General features: G+C 53.4%; 7 protein-coding genes across 7 annotated transcripts; 3 read left to right on the forward strand and 4 right to left on the reverse strand.

Moving 5' to 3' along the window:
* Nucleotides 1-256: 256 nt before the first annotated feature.
* Nucleotides 257-1975, reverse strand: A1O7_02801 (3-methylcrotonyl-CoA carboxylase beta subunit; the record flags this gene model as incomplete). The annotated part of the gene is made up of 1 exon (XM_007756831.1): nucleotides 257-1975. The coding sequence occupies one exon, from the start codon at nucleotides 1973-1975 to the stop codon at nucleotides 257-259; it is 1719 nt and encodes a 572-aa protein (XP_007755021.1).
* A 1420-nt stretch (nucleotides 1976-3395) lies between these two features.
* On the forward strand, nucleotides 3396-4104 carry A1O7_02802 (uncharacterized protein; the record flags this gene model as incomplete). The annotated part of the gene is made up of 2 exons (XM_007756832.1): nucleotides 3396-3604; nucleotides 3660-4104. The coding sequence occupies 2 exons, from the start codon at nucleotides 3396-3398 to the stop codon at nucleotides 4102-4104; spliced, it is 654 nt and encodes a 217-aa protein (XP_007755022.1).
* Nucleotides 4105-4467: 363 nt separating this feature from the next.
* Nucleotides 4468-5009, forward strand: A1O7_02803 (peptidyl-prolyl cis-trans isomerase-like 1; the record flags this gene model as incomplete). The annotated part of the gene is made up of 2 exons (XM_007756833.1): nucleotides 4468-4500; nucleotides 4554-5009. 2 exons carry the CDS (start codon nucleotides 4468-4470, stop codon nucleotides 5007-5009), a joined length of 489 nt encoding a protein of 162 aa, XP_007755023.1.
* A 3097-nt stretch (nucleotides 5010-8106) lies between these two features.
* Nucleotides 8107-10479, forward strand: A1O7_02804 (uncharacterized protein; the record flags this gene model as incomplete). The annotated part of the gene is made up of 1 exon (XM_007756834.1): nucleotides 8107-10479. One exon carries the CDS (start codon nucleotides 8107-8109, stop codon nucleotides 10477-10479), a length of 2373 nt encoding a protein of 790 aa, XP_007755024.1.
* Nucleotides 10480-11803: 1324 nt separating this feature from the next.
* A1O7_02805 (uncharacterized protein) lies at nucleotides 11804-12583 on the reverse strand (the record flags this gene model as incomplete). The annotated part of the gene is made up of 4 exons (XM_007756835.1): nucleotides 11804-11836; nucleotides 11867-12115; nucleotides 12176-12343; nucleotides 12425-12583. 4 exons carry the CDS (start codon nucleotides 12581-12583, stop codon nucleotides 11804-11806), a joined length of 609 nt encoding a protein of 202 aa, XP_007755025.1.
* A 1221-nt stretch (nucleotides 12584-13804) lies between these two features.
* A1O7_02806 (uncharacterized protein) lies at nucleotides 13805-15587 on the reverse strand (the record flags this gene model as incomplete). The annotated part of the gene is made up of 2 exons (XM_007756836.1): nucleotides 13805-15504; nucleotides 15578-15587. 2 exons carry the CDS (start codon nucleotides 15585-15587, stop codon nucleotides 13805-13807), a joined length of 1710 nt encoding a protein of 569 aa, XP_007755026.1.
* A 695-nt stretch (nucleotides 15588-16282) lies between these two features.
* On the reverse strand, nucleotides 16283-17437 carry A1O7_02807 (uncharacterized protein; the record flags this gene model as incomplete). The annotated part of the gene is made up of 1 exon (XM_007756837.1): nucleotides 16283-17437. The coding sequence occupies one exon, from the start codon at nucleotides 17435-17437 to the stop codon at nucleotides 16283-16285; it is 1155 nt and encodes a 384-aa protein (XP_007755027.1).
* Between the last annotated feature and the right edge of the window lie 395 nt (nucleotides 17438-17832).

The raw sequence follows: 17832 nt of genomic DNA on the forward strand, positions 1-17832 counted from the left end.
CAAGCTGAACGCATTTGGCCGGTACGAGAGAGAGTTAGGCGAAGGAGAATATTCTAGACTTACCGACTCACGTCGAAGAGAGGTGCTATTCACACGGCTGCCGCACGCTCAATCGCTTCTTGACACCTGTTTTCCTCGCGCTGGCTCATGGGGTCAGCTGATTCTGGGAGCATAGAACCAGGCCCACATGACTGAGCCCAGAGGGCCACCAGCGTCTGCACGCCGTGAGATGAGCACAATGTGTCACATGCAAGGTCTACATGCGGAATACCCCAAATCTAGTGCTCTCCTCCTCGATCTTGTTCTTGCCTCCCAGCGCAGCCTTCAGCCCCATGCCCAGCATATCCCTCGTCTGGCTGGGATGAATGACGCCATCGTCCCAGAGCCGCGCGCTCGAGAAGCAAGCATCACTCTCCCTTTCAATCCTGTCCCTCAGGCCGACGTCGACCGACTTGCCCACCGTCTCCATCACCGCAGTAAGTTGATCGGGGCCCATCACGCCGATCTTCGCGTTCGGCCACATCCACAGAAATCTCGGGGAATATGCCCGGCCGCACATGCCATAGTTGCCAGCCCCGGCGGACGAGCCCACGACCACCGTAAACTTCGGGACCTCCGCGCACGCCACCGCAGTGACGAGTTTGGCGCCGTTCTTCGCGATGCCGCCCCTCTCGGCGTCGGCACCGACCATGAACCCGGAGATGTTCTGCAAAAAGACCAGCGGGATCTTTCGTTGACAGCACAGTTCGATGAAATGAGAGCCCTTGAGGCTGGACTCTGAGAAGAGAATGCCGTTGTTGGCGATAATGCCGACCTGATAGCCGTGGATTCTTGCGAAACCCGTGAGTAGAGTCGTGCCGTAATCTTTCTTGAACTCGGCAAATTCCGAGCCGTCGACGATACGGGCAACGATTTCATGCATGGGAATCTGTTTGCGGAGGTTCGTGCCGACTATGCCTGCGAGTTCGGCGGGATCGTGGAGCGGATCGCGAGGTTCTACAGGCGGGGCCTGTTCTTGCGGGTAGTTCAGATTGGCGACGCTTCGGCGGGCGAGGACGATGGCGTGCGCATCGTCCACGGCGAGGTAATCTGTCACGCCGGAGACGGAGCTGTGCAAGCTCCCGCCGCCAAGATCTTCCGCAGAGACAACTTCCCCGGTGGCGGCTTTCACGAGCGGCGGACCAGCCAGGAAGATGGTCCCTTGTTTCTCGACGATGATGGATTCGTCACACATGGCCGGCACGTATGCTCCGCCGGCTGTACACGGACCCATGACCACGGCGATCTGAGGAATGCCCAAGGCGCTCATTCTGGCTTGATTGAAGAAGATGCGGCCGAAATGGTCTCGGTCGGGGAACACGTTGGCTTGGTTCGGGAGGTTCGCCCCGCCAGAGTCCACGAGGTATATGCAGGGTAGCCTGTTTTGCTGTGCAATCTCCTGTGCTCGAAGATGTTTCTTCACCGTCAAGGGGTAGTAAGTCCCACCCTTGACTGTCGCGTCGTTGGCCACGATCATGCATGTGACGCCTTCGACGGTGCCAATCCCTGTGATCACACCCGCCGCGGGGACTTCGTCTTCGTAGACCTCGTGTGCAGCTAGCGGTGAGAGTTCCAGGAATGGGCTCCCGGGGTCAATGAGGGCTGTGACACGATCTCTTGCTAGCATCTTGCCCCGTTCGATATGCTTCTTTCGGGCCTTTTCGGGGCCACCTTGAGAGATATTCTGGTGGAGGGCTGCGTATTTGGACATGATGTCGCCCAACTCGGCGGCGTTGTCCTTGAAGTCTGAGCTGGATTTGTCCACTGCTGTGGGTAATACTGATATGGCTTGGGCATATTGTCGATGTGTAAAGGTCGCTGCTGAACGGCAGTGCGATGGGAGGTGGAATGTGGAAGCGCGTTGATGTCGGTGTTCTCGAAGGGCATGGTTCAAGCTCCTCAGGAGGGAGTTGGTCGGGACGTATTTGGGAGCCATGATCGAAGCGGGAGACCGTGTCACACAGAGTGTCCTGCACAAGGCACTCGCAACTTGAAGAGATGCCCTGCTTAAAAGAAATGCATATGTTTGAGCTGCAACCTTCTCAATGCTTGACTGCGGTTGGAGATGGAGCCAGTTTCCCCGCGAATAGCCGGGAAGCTCGGTACGGCGGAGCGCTCAACCCTTGTTCTGTAAGCAGAGAGACCCCACCAATATCTGCGTCTCTCCGGCATTCCTGCGTTTAAGTACATCCATCTTGCTTCGACCACATCTGAATGACGGCTCAACAAGAGTACTACGAACGGGCCGCTCTGAATATCACTTGACCAAGCCTTCATCTTCTCACGGTACCCTCACCTGCTGACCTTCTACTCACTCTTCTGACATTGGCTGGGTATCTCCTTTGCGGTCTACGGTTATGCCTCCATGCCGGTCACGTGGGTATGATCCTTCTTTGGGTCCCGGAATAAGATCCAGTACTTTCTTTCCCAGCTACTGACTGAATGCTTTACTTCGTTGATCCGGCCTCGAATATCTCTCTCCTGGGCCATAAGATGGCGCCCAATCTGGAGCTGGCTAATTTTGAAATCCCCATTCACCATCAGTGGCGAAGTAGTCGAGTTATCTCCATATAAGTTGGGAGGTTTCGTAAAATCATGGTAGGGGTGAATAGAGTTTCGTTCCAATGATCCGATACACAGGCTTACTCGTCTCTACCTGACAGTAGTCTCTTTGCGAGAGCCGTCAATTTGCCAGTCGGATCCGACGTGGGAAAATCCAGGGTTCGGGCTTGAAGCCTGTGAGCAGACCATTATCTGTCGCCTGCGGGGCCGATTCACCACTTGCAAGCAGTCAATACTGAGATATTCCAGGAGTGATCACTAAAGCTCAGTGCGATATTCCCACCCGACCTGTGCTGCTTATACTAGTACTAGCACCCCGCCCCGCAGAGACATTCTAAGCAATCAGTGGCTTTGCGGTTCAGATAGCTGTTTCATTACACCGGCAAAAGCTCACTGCATTCCTAGAGGCCTGAAGGTCAGCTTACTGATCGATCACCATCAGGCCGCATCCATAAAGCCCTATGCCTTCTTGATGTCATCCGTCGCTGTCTGCGGGCAAAGATCGATTGGCTGTTCCCCTTCTTGGAGATGCACACGGTACAGTATTCGGTGGGGTGGGGGAAGCGCCATGACAGACTGGCCGAGGTGTGTGCAGTCTCAGATGCGGGACAGTTCAACATTGGACCGCAAGCCTAACACGAATAATATCGATTTCACTCTTATCTGTTTTGCAAAAGAGTGCTAGAATTTGAAGCCCTATAAAAGGCTGTAAGTCTAGCATACCGCCATTGACAACGCTCTATATCCACCTCTCCTACTCTGTACCTATATAGCACACCCTTTGACCAGCAAACATGGCCGAGGCAACTGAAGTTGTCTTCTTGTCCCTCAAAGAAGGCATCGATTCGCAAAATCCGAAATTGAAGAGTACCCTTGAGACGATCATCAAGCATGGCCAACCGCATCGCATGTACGCAGGTGCTCAGGTCGAACACCCCAATGTCCAGAACCTGTTCATCGACTGGTCGAGCATTGATCACCACATGCAGTTCACGAAGTGGGAGTATGGCTGCTCGAACCCTCCACCCATGCAGCCTCGCCAACTAACCGGATTATAGGGGGTATGAAGCGTTTTTGAACGGGGCGGTGGAGCTGTGCGACGCACCGCCGAGTCTATTTCATGTGCATTTCGAGCCATTTCCCCCAACTCCAGCCTTTTCTGAAGTCACCGAGTTCATCAGGGCTTACTTTCCTGCGGACTACTCACCAGAGGACCAAAAGACGTTCCATGAGGGCATCAAGAAATTTGGTTCCATCGTTCAACGAGACTGGGATGAATGCCGAGGCTTAGCAGGTGGATGGGTTGCTGAAGAAGTTGAGGACCCCAAGACTGGCGACAAAGCGAAAGCCTATGTCTGCTTGATCGGGTGGCCTAGCGTCGAATCGCACATGAAGTACAGAGAGACTTCTTCGTTCAAGGAGAACATCCACATGTTGAGGGGTGCAAAGGATCTGAAGAACGTGGTCATGGTCCATGTCGCTAGCAAAGAGTTCACGGGTTGAAATGCGCAAGGCGACGTGGGCAACTGGTGCCGCTAATACATGGCTCATAGTCTTGCCAATGCCAAACTTGAGCTACTGTACTGCGATTTGTACTCCGTAGTTCCTCGTAGTAAGCACGCGCAACCTATAAACCAGGGCAGCTCCTATGGGTTGAAACAGTAGGGAAACGTGGGAAATGGCCGTAAAAGGTGACGAGTGCGGAGTACAGATGCCAAGCCTGGAGGCTCGAGATTCTTCAACTGCACTTAGGATCGCGAACGACATAAAGATAACCCTTGCGCATCATGTGTCTGTAAGTCGGATGCGCAGGCTCCTGTCACCACTCTGCACATCCAAGCACCAAGCCGAGAACCGTCCTCCATAATGGCAACCGACGTCGTGCTCGAAACCACGATGGTAAGTACCGGCGTGCCATTGTCTTGGAAGATCGCATACTGATTGGATGGGAGGGTGCGATCACAGTTGAACTTTACAATGACCACGCTCCCAGGACATGCAAGAACTTCTCGACCCTGGCTCAGCGCGGCTACTACAACAATGTCATCTTCCATCGCATCATTCCCGACTTCATGATACAAGGAGGAGATCCCTCTGGCACCGGCCGTGGCGGCGCAAGCATCTACGGAGACAAGTTTGCCGATGAAATCAGCCCTTCCCTGAAGCACACTGGTGCCGGGATCCTGAGCATGGCCAACAGCGGAAAGGACACGAATGGAAGCCAGTTCTTCATCACGTTGGCGCCGACGCCGTGGCTTGACGGGAAACACACAATTTTCGGGAGAGTCAAGAGTGGAATGAAGGTCGTGCAGAGAATGGGACTGGTAAAGACAAATGCCGAGGACAGGCCCCTGGAAGAAGTCAAGATAGTCCGGGCCAGGGTGGTCGAGGGTACCGAGGGTGAATAGGTCAACTGGGCCCCAGCCAACTCATTACACACCATACAGACCCATCGACCACGAAGACTACTCAACCTGCCGAATCCAGAGGCGATATTCGACTGCCGGCTATCACATACTCGCTAGAACGAGGCCCGGTGAATGGATCCAGGAGAACCGGTTCGACTCACAGAATGTCGACATATTCCCTCACGCCTGCAATATTCATTCGAGTCGACTTCTGCGGCCTGGAGTACGAGATTTCACGGGAGTCCGTGCCTGGACGACCGAATGCTGTAAAGATCATCGGATCTAGTCGTCGACCTCCATGAACGCATCCGATGGAGTGTACGAAGGCAGAACCTTTGCGAACGTGCGGCTTCAGCTCAGTGGCATTTCGGACATTGAGAATCATGATGCATAACCTGCTGTGGTCGATCGAGGAACACAGATACCTGAAGGTTTATCGTGCGAAGAAATAGCTCGCGTGGAGATGACACGCATCCAGAACGGCATGCTTGCATATCTTACCCCTGGACATAGGGCAGATCTTCGTCGTGGCTTCTGGAGGGCGCTTGATGTGGTCTCTGGATTTGTCCCTTTTCCGTCTGTAGCCAACGATTTCGACGGCTGGAGCGCCCGTTGTCTCAGGTGCCCATGTGGTCGAGATGCGGTACCAGGGGGCTAGAACCTCTTGTTATTGGGTGCGTCCTAACTGCCATACCGAAATAGATCTGCGCCACCTCAACGCACGAGGTAGGGATACATTTGTGGGCGCTTAATGCAGGCCTCCGATCTGTTGGCCCCGGATATTGCGACATGGAGCCTTGCGCTGCATCGTTCCATCATAAACTCTATTTCTGCTTGGCAAGGGCGGCTACAGTATCTTACGGCTTATGCACCTCGTGGCAGATTTACTGTCGGAACTCTGCAGAGCATTCAGATTCGGACATCTATATCCGCCCTTATCTGCTTGCAATTTACTGTCAATTTGTTGTAGCGCCTGATCGCCAGTTTCATTCCAGCACAGACATCGATGCAGCGAGAGCTCGGACCTGGAACGTGATTGCAAGTGAGAATACCCAGTAGGAAAATCACTCAGAAGAAGGCCTCAGCAATGTCAAGCACTGCTACAATTTTGCAGTCACCGAGCGAATCGGGAAGAATGAAGGTAGGGATGCAGAGTTGTCCAGTAAGAGGTACTATGTCGGAGAGTCCTTGCCGGTCCAATGCCCACTGCTCCGTCATGCCTGTTCACGATGCAGCCAGCCAAGCGACGAGCACAAGAACGTGCTGACGCTGTCGATAAGACTCATCTTGATCTCGTTCACAACTGTATGGCCAGATCCAGCGAGACGATGGTCTTCTCTTCCCACGAGCATTCTGGCGAAGTGGTTCTGGTATAGTGTGTTTTCTCGTCCCTCTCGAGATCCCATGCATCTTTTCTACCACATGAACCGGACGTGGTGCCGAGCCATATGCAGTGGCGTGAGCTGATATTGCGCAGGGATTCCATTGCGCACGACGCCTGAGGCACGACGGTGAGCTTGCCCAGTACTATGTACGGTTTACTTCGTCAACCCCACCAAGTGACCAGCTGGGCTCTGTTGTCGACACTTAGGCATCCTGTAATAGGCTCATTTGTGCAACTGCAACACAGTGCCGCATATGAGGCATCCGGAGGTAACCATAAGCGCGATATCATTTGCCATAACGGCCACCTTGGAACGAGAGATCGACAGCTGAGGTCCAGGGTGCGTCGTTTACTCGGAAACTCGGAATATTCTCCTTTGAATCCTCCAAGTTTCCAGGTACCCTCGGATTTTCACGGGCGTTCCGTGCCGCATAATCTGTACTCGTACCGCAGTGGTGTCCTGGGCTCTCGTGGAGTAATGCTTCGACAGCACGTTGACCATGTCAAGAATTCGAGTCTCGAACTGTGGGGAAGGGATCGATAGGCTTGGCCAGTCCAGGTCTGGAAACCCTGAAAGCTCGAGGCAATCGCAGGGCCTCCAAGCTGACTTTTGTGGGCTACGCAGTGTGGTTGGCGGAGGGCCTTGCGGACTCAAGGTGGCGCGTGCAGGCCGTCACACCTCGGCGGCGACACATTGTGGGCGTCTATTGGCTGGATATGGCAGAGCCACAGGGGACAACTGGCTGTTTGCTTTGGTCCGCCTTCGTCAACTTCGCATCTTCTTGATTCCGTTGGCTCCTCCTCATTACCCATGCAAGCCACAATCTGCACCATTCACGCAAAATGTTCCTGGCCCATCACTTCACTCGTCCAATCGTGCCCAGTCGTCGAGTGTTTTCATGCTGCTCTTCCTCAAGGCTCGCTTGCTATTCGCTTCACGCCTTGTTGAACTTTACCAAGAGGGTCTCGGTCCGCTCCAGATCTCCACCGTCCTCTACCGAGTCGAGATGCATCCCACTACCCGTCTCATCGCACAACCAATGCAAGCTCTGTTCGAAGCGCTGACTCTCTTCACGCTACCGCTGAGCACCAGAACTCCCAGAGACGTCCACATGATGGAGGTATCTCCGCGAGTACCCAAGCTCGATAGCTCTGCTCTTCTGTGCTGCTATTGCTGCCCTCGAGTCGATAGCTTCTCGGTTCCATACCTCATCTGTCGATATCACAGTGAGTAGGTGAGGAGCGGGGTGTGCGTCGCTCACACAGCCGCTGCCATTGTTCTATCACTGACTCGCTTCGATGTCTGAATAACCTCCTCTTGCGCATGTTTCGACAAAGTATATCGCACCTTTTCGCCCCTCTCCCCCTCTCCCTATGTCCCAGAGGCATTGAGAACCTCCGCCTTTTCCATTCCTTACACTCGCTACCTCGCCATTCCCTTCGTCCTCGAGAGAGCAGGCTTTCTCTTCTCTACGAACCGTTGCGAATTCTACATATCTGACCGAGGCGGGCCTGAAAGCGGTCACCCAATCCATGACCACCTTACTGAGGCGATCGCATATCCAATAGACACGCTGGGTCAGTCGGGGTCGACCATCTCCACGACGATTACGAAGACTACCCTGAGAGGAGAAGCGCATCATCTCCCCTTCGTCGGACCCTGAGCCCGTTGCCGGTCTCTAGATATACGGGCAGTTGTTACACTCAGCCACGATGCCCTCTGTACCGTCCGAAGCACTGGCGCTGTTGACGCGGAGAGCGACAGAGCAGACCACGGAGGAATTGTTGAAGAGAGTCAACATCCCTATCAATAGCACGACTCCACCTGCCCTTCTCGATGCGATACAACACGATCCATTCAACAGTGCAGACAAGTATGGACTGATATTTGTCTTTATCGGGATCATACTGGTCGTCACCACGACGATAAAGCGGTTATACTACTACTGGGGCGACAAGATCCGGACGGCGCTGTACAAGGAGGAAGTCATAAACTCGGCGTCGACACTCAGTCCGGTAGGCTTCTCGCCTCATGCAGGATTTGGCACCTACGAATTGCCCAGCGCAATCAGTGCGCACACTGATGCCTCGACAAGGCATTTCTTTCCGGACAAGGGGCCATTGGTGGCCGAGAAAGCAAAGCAACAAGCAGCCGTATCTGCGATTGCACCTCTTAACAATGCGATTGCCTTCTTCCGGTGGATATTCTACCGTCCAATTCCAGCTATCAGGATCGGCAAGTACAGATTTACATTCCCTTCGCTGGGGGTGCTTGCAGTGATGCTCATCGGTCTGGTCTCGTCGATACTCTATTGCTTCCTGCCGACACCGCTGTTCTACGCCTCAATGTCCTACGGATCACCTCCATTAGCGATTCGAGCAGGGATGATGTCGGTCTCCTTATTACCGTGGACCGTTGTCTTGGCCAACAAGGCGAATCCGATTGCCTTCTTGACTGGAATTGGTGCTGAACGACTTGTTGTAATGCATCGCTGGACAGCATACCTGTGTGTCATCTTCGCCGTCATTCATGCTGTTCCATACTGGTATCAGTCCGTCAACGACCCTGAAGGCTATGCTACCTTCCGACTGTATTTCAGTCAACAATACTGGGTCTACACTACCGGCATTGCTGCCATTGCACCTCTCCTTTTCCTTGCCCTACACTCTGTACCTATCCTGCGGCACAAGGCATACGAGCTCTTCGTCTTCCTCCACATCCCGGTCGCCTGGACCTTCATTGGTCTCATGTTCTGGCATTGCCACAATTACTTGACATCATGGGCGTACCTTTACTCTACTGTGGCCCTAATGCTTGTGTCCCTGGTCACCCGCCTCTTCTTCCTAAACTGGATGAATCCGTTCCGGTCATCGTGGCTCATTGGAGAAGAATCAGCTGTCACCATTCTACCGGAAAACGCCATCAAGGTGACCATTCCGACACAGAAGAGATGGCGCCCTGGTCAATACGCGTACCTACGCATGCCCGGCATTTCTCCCCTCGAGAACCATCCTTTCACCATTGCTTCGCTCTGCAGCGAAGACTTCCCCTCCGAATATGGCGAACAGTACAGAGACATGACCCTCGTCTTCCGCCCATTCTCAGGTTTCACCCGCAAAGTCCTCGACACATCGGTCAAGAAGGGTCCCTATAAAACCTACCGGGCCTTCATTGAAGGCCCTTATGGGGGTATGCAACGGCAAATGGCCTCTTTCGACCAAGTCATATTTTTCGCCGGCGGAAGCGGTATCACCGCCATTGCATCACAACTCCTCGATCTGATCAAGCGCATGCGTGATGGCAAGGCCACCACGACGAAAGTGCACGTGATCTGGGCCATGAAACGACCCGATATCATGGAGTGGTTCAAGGAGGAACTGCGGATATGCAGAGAATGTGCACCTCCTGGCTCGGTGCAATGCCACTTCTTCATCACCGCCGCCAGGCGATATGATCCGCCTCTCGAGACGAAAGAACACCGTCTCAGCGGGATTAGAGACAAAATCACCGATGTGATTGACAAAGCGACAAGCGGCTCGAAGCGCAACTCGGCGCTCGTTATGATGGAGCAAGAACCCGACCTTAAGCGCGAGTTCGAAGACAGCATCACGGCCCTGCCGCATGCATACCTCGCGCCACCTCGACACCTTGCTCCTCCTGGCACGACAGCAACCGCTAACAACCAACTCTACTACCCACCTCCACCCACAGACAAACGCACATCTACAATCTCCCAAGCCCAGATCGAAGCAACCCGCACCTTCGACTTCGGCTTCCCTCAAACTCCCACGAAATTTCAAAAGAACCTCATGCGCTTCGCCTTCCTGCCCACCAATGTGGGCGGCTCTTCTGGTCTCGGCGGACACAAACGGGACGGCTGGCGGACAGAGTACGGCCGCCCGGATATCCCATACATGCTGAAAGGACTGTCCCGGGAGTTCGGACGGCGGACTTGCGTCTATGTATGTGGGCCGCCAGAGATGAGGACAGACGTGAGTAATTGCGTTGCGCGGCTACAGTGGGACGTCATGACCAGCAGTGGCATGGACGAGGTGTTTTTGCATGCAGAAAACTATGCAATCTAAGTAAGCCTCAGTCCACGTCTTGGATACAATTCCCACACCGGATTGGGATTGAGAAGGAACGATGCATCTGTCACGACCTACACCAGTAGGGTCAAACCACAGTTGCAGGACCCATCATCTCACGATCACGACACAGTCACGAAGCACGCACCTCACGCATCTTCACCACTTTCCACTGTTCTCGGAGACCCTTTTTTTGCCACGTCTGGGTCATCTCCATATCATGCAAGCGATTGTCTGTCTTTATTTCTGAGCCATTTGGGGACGGAAGGAGAAGGAAGGAAGGAAGGAAGGAAGGAAGGAAGGAAGGAAGGAAGGAAGGGATGGAACGGAGTTGAGTTGAGTTGACACAAGTCTCGATACCCTCTTGTACATTTTCATTATGCGAAGTCAGACAGGCAGGCAGGCAGGCCGACAGTCGGTCAGGACAGACTACTTCACACTCGAAGTGGCTTCTTTGTACATTTACAGCCGCAGCCAAAGTTAGAGCCACTAGCCATCCATCGATCCATCCGCAGATCAGATGGTAAGGCGAGGAATCAACCAATGATTCATGAAACTACAACCGCCTACATTTTTAATTGCGAAATGCGAGGTCTGTATGTAGTTTCTTTGACTGCGTCTATGGACTCATCCCGTAGAAGTCAGGATAGAATTACGGACTAACTCGATGGACTCATCCCGTCGGGCTCAGACCAGGTTGCGAAGTGACTCGATGGGAGACAGTACGATTAGTCAATGCGTCCTGCAGGCAACGCATGTCATCATGTGCTTGCTCCCTTTTTGTCATCAATACGGGGCACGTTGGTATGTAGTAATGGAGCTAGGACTGGCACGTGTGAATACCTAGGTACCATGGGCAGCCATGGGACATGAGAAGCAGATGTGAGATATTAGGAGTGAGTGGATGGACCATCGACAATCGCATTGAGGATTCACAGTATGTCCGGAACAGAGCTGCGGGCATCATTTGGTTCGCTTGAGCTCGCCACTTCAAATCGACTAGTCTCATCCTGTATGTGGGAAGGCCTGCCATGCTGCATGCCTGTATGCCCTACGGTACATACCTGTCAGACAGATTTTCAGTCACGGACGCTGGTCCTGTCCTTGAGAATTAGGGCTTAGGTGATGGGCGAGTACAGCTGGCTGGGAGCTCCACACTTTCACCTCTATTCTTCCAATCTGCCTCGTCTTATCACCACGGGCAGTTTTCTCCAGTTGGTCTCGGTGATATGTCTATTTGACAGGTTAATTCCGCCTTCTCTCCCCGCAGCTCGACTTACCTCTCGGTCGATGGTCGATAAATATGCAATCAATTAAGCTTTTACACTTCTACTGCGCGTGACTTGTCCTCCTCCTGGCGTCAAGTCAGTCAGTGGCTGCGTACTGAACCCATACGGAAGGAACGACCGGTCATTGACCCGTCACGAAGTGTCTTGGACAGCTTGGGCAGACCAGCATTGCCTTCCCATTGACTGGGCGCAATCTCGCGACGGGGATCTGAAGACTTACGTCTCTCGCTGAAGAACCACCATGTCCCAAAGCTGGCTGTGATGAACCATAGAACGAGGCCGGCCAGGTCGAAGCCCACGGCGGTCTTCATGCGGTGGATGCCGGATTCCATCTCGATGTTTTCCTGTGGCACCAAATTGTTAGCATAATATGCAAGAAGAGGGGAGAAAAGACGACAACTTACATGCAAATACATGGAGCCGAAGATGCCAGAAAGCACGGCGAAGAGGATGGTGAGGGTCCAATCCCACGCGAACAGCAATGCCACGGTCCGGTATTGGATGAGGATGGACGCGAGACTGAAGATCAGGGCGGTGACTGCGGCGAGACTGCCCGTTGTGACAGCGAAGACCTTGACGAAGGTGAGTACGCGTACCATTTCGGGCGGCAAGGAGGTCAATGCGCCAATTTGGGGATCTGGAGATGGACTCACCCATTTGCCGTCGGCGTATTTTGACGCTTTCATCGCCGCATTCAGGTCGACGCCGTACATTCCTATGACGACGAGAGCGTCGATCAATTGGAAGCTGCGCAGGAAGAGGTGAAGCCAGCTGGATTTGCGAAAGCCGGAAAAGATGGACGAGATTGCCATGTTGAATTTCGGCGATGTGGTTTGAACGGTGGTTGATTCGGGATCTTGGTCGAAGAAGGATCAAAATGTCGATCTAGATTGTTTGTGAGATGTCTCGAGATCTGGATTTATGCCGGGTTTGCTGAATGAGCCAGCGTTGGTCCTGTCGATTGACAGAATACGCGAGATTGGCAAGGTTTGGGTCAAGTACGAGGTAGTTGTATTTGGACAAGGCAAACACAGTTGAGCGAGCTGCCTGACTGGCTAAGTAGATGTTAACTTTCAAACAAAGGACGCTGTGATGGCAGTCGTCACTTCGAATGCGCTTTGTGAGTCGGCACGAGGAAGTGATAAAGGCAGTGTTTGCGCTTTGAGTGCCTTAGACAAAGGCTCATTCACGGCTCGAGGCTTACGAGTCGAAGCCCTTGTTCGTGGCGTATCTATACCAGTATCCGAATTCGAGTTGTCGCGTAGAACGCGGTTCGAATGGTCGCAACAGTGGGAGTGGTCGACAGGAGGATGAAGTGATGGCGATACCGGGTAACGCTACTGCGCCACACAGACATGATTTTCCGAGTCCACAATGAGAGGAAAGCAAAGCAAAGCAACAGGACGAGTGTTTGTTCCCAAGGTCATGGTTACAGTTATCTTAGAAACGCATCAAGTTCTTGGAATGCTGCACATGTGCGTCACCGTCGGGAAGAATGTCTCTGAAATTGCTGGGAGGGTCAGCGGGGTTGTGGCTTGAGTACCCGGTGGTGGCTGCCCAAGGACCAAATGTGGCTGAGTCCTAGCCGCTGCAGTCATTGTTCGCCTGCACCCCGGATCGTCCCCCAGCATCAAGCCCGTGATCCCTGTCAGGCGGACCTTGTTCCTTATCTGTGCACACGCGATGCCGACACTTACAAACGACCTTCTGGTTGTGGTCCAGTTCAAATAATCGCACGATTCGAAATGAGAACTCGCCTCTAAGAGTGGTCACTATGGACAGGACAGATTGACTGTTCATTGTGGGAGAGGAGTACGTATGTTCAGGCTATGCTAGGAGGGGTGGGGGAAAAGGTTGCAACGCGGCTAAGTACAGGAAAAGATCAGAATTGCAGAACAGCATAACCCCCAGTCAGCCGCAACGATTGGCCAAGCGAAAACCAACGCGACGCGGATACAGACACAAAAACAGGACAGCAAAACGAAACAGATTAGGAGACTGGGGACTCGGACAGCACTGGTAAAGTCCGGCTGTCATCGAATCCCTCCGCCTCCTGCTGTTCCCCCTGCCTTGTCTGTAGTAGCAGTCCGCGGTCCAACAACAGCCTTGTTTGCAGTCGTGGCTGGCGGTGGTGCCGGCATTGGAATCGGGTCATCGTCATAGCCGTAGTCGAGATCATCATCAGCAAGTTGATCCAACGGCTGATTGTCGTAAGCCTGCTGGTTGACAGTGCCGGCATTGTGGTTGGCGGCTTTGGCTGCATTCTTGGTCTGTTTCTTTCCCTTCCTGCCCTTGAGCTTGGCCTTCTCCAACAACCGCCTCTTCTCCGCTAGGCGTCGACGTTCCTTTCGATCTTTGATTTCGTACTGCCGGATGAGAGCATGCGGTGGTTGCCCAAAGATACTCTCGTATTCGCAGAACTCGCAGATCCAGATGTCTTCAGGTGCTGGCGGGTGCTGCAGGTTGTTGTACTCTTGTTGAAGCTTCCTCTGTCGGGCTGCCAGCGCGTACACATCGCCTCTCCGTCTACGAGGCTTCTTGCCTTGAGCATTGGCGTTTTGCGCGACAGGCGCAGCAGGTGCTGGCTGAGCCACAGACACTGTAGCATTTGCGGTGTTTTGACTTGGCTGAATGTTGCCTTTCTCAGCCGCGGTAGGGTGAGTGGGGTTGTTTCGCTGAGTGTACCCGGGCGAATATAAACTCTGCTCTGGGAAAGTCACTCCCTTGGCGTCGGCTTCGCATGTGAAAGTGAACTGTGAATTATTGTGCGCCTGTTTGGCTTCTTGGTCGAGCACGCCTACGTGTTCTTGTCCCTTGCCGAGTGGTTTCGGAAGCAGTGCGGTAGCCTTTGCAATGGCTGTAGAAATTATACCTTGGTCTTTGGTCTCCTCAGCTTTCCCGAAGTCAGCCTCAATAGCACGTGCTGATGATCTTTCAACCTTACCTTTCGCGTTGGCGGTCATGTTCTGGTCATATTTTGAAGGACCGATCCGAGCATTGGAGCCATTGACTGACACACCGAGAGGGTTCCGGCCCAAAGCCTTTCTTGCACCACGCCCTCTACCAGCACCCTGCACCCCCAGACCAGCGGTGTTACCCGCATGGGCGCCGGCGTAGAACCCGTCATCCGCTGTGCCATCTTTGGTGCCACTAATGCCCATGTGTGCCAATTGGTCGGTGACGGCAGATTGATGCAGACTCAGACTACCCGAAGTTGGTATTTTTCTCTTTTTCTTGTTGTTGGTGTTTTCAAATGCTTCATAGCCGTCCGGGCCTGAAGTACTACCTCTTGTCGAGTATCTGCTACGTCCCGACCGTGGCGAGCGAGGAGAGGAGACAATGAAGCGGCGGGGAGGGTAGATACGCTCGTCCTGGGAATCAAGATCGTCCTCGTACTCGTCGTGGTGGCAATGATGGTGATGATGGTGGTGGTGGTGATGGTGGGGACACTCGTCATCGTCATCATGATCGTGGTCGTGGTCGTGGTCATGGTCATTGTAATAGTTGTCACTGTGGTGATGCTCCAACACTTTGCCGTCATTGGTCTCCTCGCCCTTCTCGCCGTAGTTCGAATATGCCGGCAAGCTGGATGAGGGCAGCGTAGGAGGGTATTGGATAGCTTCAACAGCTTCTTGGGATAACCGGGACTTGATAGATCTCCTGGGTAGCGGTCGGATCAACCGCTCGGGGAAAACCGTTGACGGTGTGTCAGGAGACGACAAGTAGGACGTGTCTAGATTGGCGAGTGTTAACCATGTCGGAAGAAAAGGCAAGAGCGTTATCCTGCACTGTCTCCGGGGACATACTGTACGCCATGGTGAAAAGTGATTCCTCCTTTTTGTCGATTCAAGACTTCCTCTGGGCCGGCCACATGTGGGTTGCGAGTTCGATGTCGGGACTTGAATCGGTCACCAGTGTCAGTCAGATGTTGAAGAGACAACGAGAAACTTGGGTGGTCTGCTTGATGTCGGTACACCCAGACTGAGAATGGACATACCCCCAAACTGAATTATTCAGCATGGAATGAATGAAGTCCGGGCCACAATCATGCAGCAGTGATTCGGGTCGATGTCTGATGCAAGGGATTGATGCCCAGTAGCTAGAGAAGAATCCAATGCAGGCAACGAAGTCCACGGGTTATCCGTGACTGGTGGGTGATGGTGAAGCAGAAGGTTTTGCTGGATGGAGATGAGTCCATGTTCGCTGTTCACTTCGAGTTCATGTTCATCACGGCTGCCAAGCCTGCGACTTTTGCCGAACCGGAGCCTCGCCTCGTCTCGTCTCAGCTCATCCCCTCCCAGTCTCAATGGACTAATACCCCTATTACTGTCTCAAAATGCCATTGTCTACATTCAAGGGATGTGCGTGTCATAGATGACGCTTTGTAATCCTCATATAATTGCCATGCGCAACTACATGCCGCGTACGCTGAGCCGAGTTTGTACTACATAGACTATGGAATGAGGAGGTATTGAAAAGTCCCCAGTTGAAGCTCTTGATCTCTCCCGACATCACCTTGTCTTGGTGCTTCGTTTCGGTCGTGAGCTGGTGGGGACATTTGACACGGACGACGCAACTCTCTTCGCCCGACTACTCGCAGTTGATCTGGTGACACCATCCTCGGGCTCTTCGGCTGCCTTTCTCTTCCTGCTCTGCGGAACGTCAGGGCCGACAGATATGGGCGCTTTGGCTTGGACAGTCTCATCACTGCCGCCTGCGAACGAGTCCTCCTTTGCGAGTGCTGCAGCTTGTATATTCGACATGGCTTGGGGTTCCTCTAGGTCGAGTGTAACGGCTTCATTCGAATCTGGCGGGGACGGGAGGTCTGGCTTCACTCGGCGTCTTTTCCGGGGACCTCGCTCGTCCTCCAAATCCTCCGCAGCAGGCAAGCCTTGAGTTATGCTTCTGTCATCCTCGTCCAGGAGCATGGTAGTGCGGAGCTTCGAAGACCTTGGTCCAGGCGAATCCTTGTCGGACAGAACATCTTCCTCTATTCCAACTGGACTGTGTTCTGCTCCGTCGTCTTCTGCATCGTCTTCTTCAAAACCTGCTTCCTCTTCTTGATCGTCTTGCTTGAAAGACGCTTGCCTGGGTACATTCCGCAGACCCATATCGGCGAGGCTCAAGTCATTAGCCCAAGACTCATCTTGCCGAGCCCTTTCTGATGCCCTACCCCAGCCACTGTCTGTGACCGCAAACACTTCTTTCCAGTCCTTCAGCAAGGCGACTTTGTTTTCTTGGCCTCCTTCGTACTGCGGCGTCCTTAGCTCGGAAGGTTTGGCCCATACTACACCCTTGATACAGCGGATCAACAATTGGTCCTCGTTCAGATCAAAGGGAGGGATGTCCTGTGTTTCGACCAGCTTCCTCTTCTTCCCACGCTTCGGTTCTCGTTTGATGTTTGCGAACCGCTGGATCGGCCCACCGTCCTGAGGGTCTTTTCTCAATAGTGTTGGGTCATCATCCACGTAGTCATCCGAGTAATATTCCCAGTCGCTAAAGTATTCCTGCAACTCGTCCTTGACGGCGTCTTCTTCGTGGTAAATGGGACTGTGTATTGCATGGCTGGCTAAGTCGTCCGCTAACTCTGGGTCCGGATCGGCGTCATATAAAACATCTTCGAGGTCGTCATAGGGCCAGTAGGCGTAGTCTTCGACGTCAGACATGTTGGGAAGCGGATCGAGATGTATTGAGCCCCGTCAAGGCATGATGGAGCCTTCGTTTCGGATCGGGCAAGTACCTTGAGGAAAGTCGCAGAGAGACGTGAAAGTGGTTGCCTTGACTCACGTAGCCCCTCGCCCCTCTGTTCGAGCAGTCATGCAAGTTGATGCCGGTGCGGTGTGGTGCAGGCTGGTGGGACGAATCAACAACAGTGTGACAGACAGTGCGGGCAGCAATGCTGGACAAGGGATTACAGCCAGATCAAGACGATGCGCGTCTCGCTTGTTCCCCGCTTCCTGCCGCTCCGATGCAAGGCGACGACAACCGCGCCTGGAGAAGTACCTCGTACTTCCTCTTCCATCTCTCATGTTTCTCTATAAGAGCTCTTACACAAGGGACC

This window comes from Cladophialophora yegresii (assembly GCF_000585515.1).
Source record: "Cladophialophora yegresii CBS 114405 chromosome Unknown aczIN-supercont1.2, whole genome shotgun sequence".
In the NCBI taxonomy this organism is placed as follows: Eukaryota; Fungi; Ascomycota; class Eurotiomycetes; order Chaetothyriales; family Herpotrichiellaceae; genus Cladophialophora; species Cladophialophora yegresii.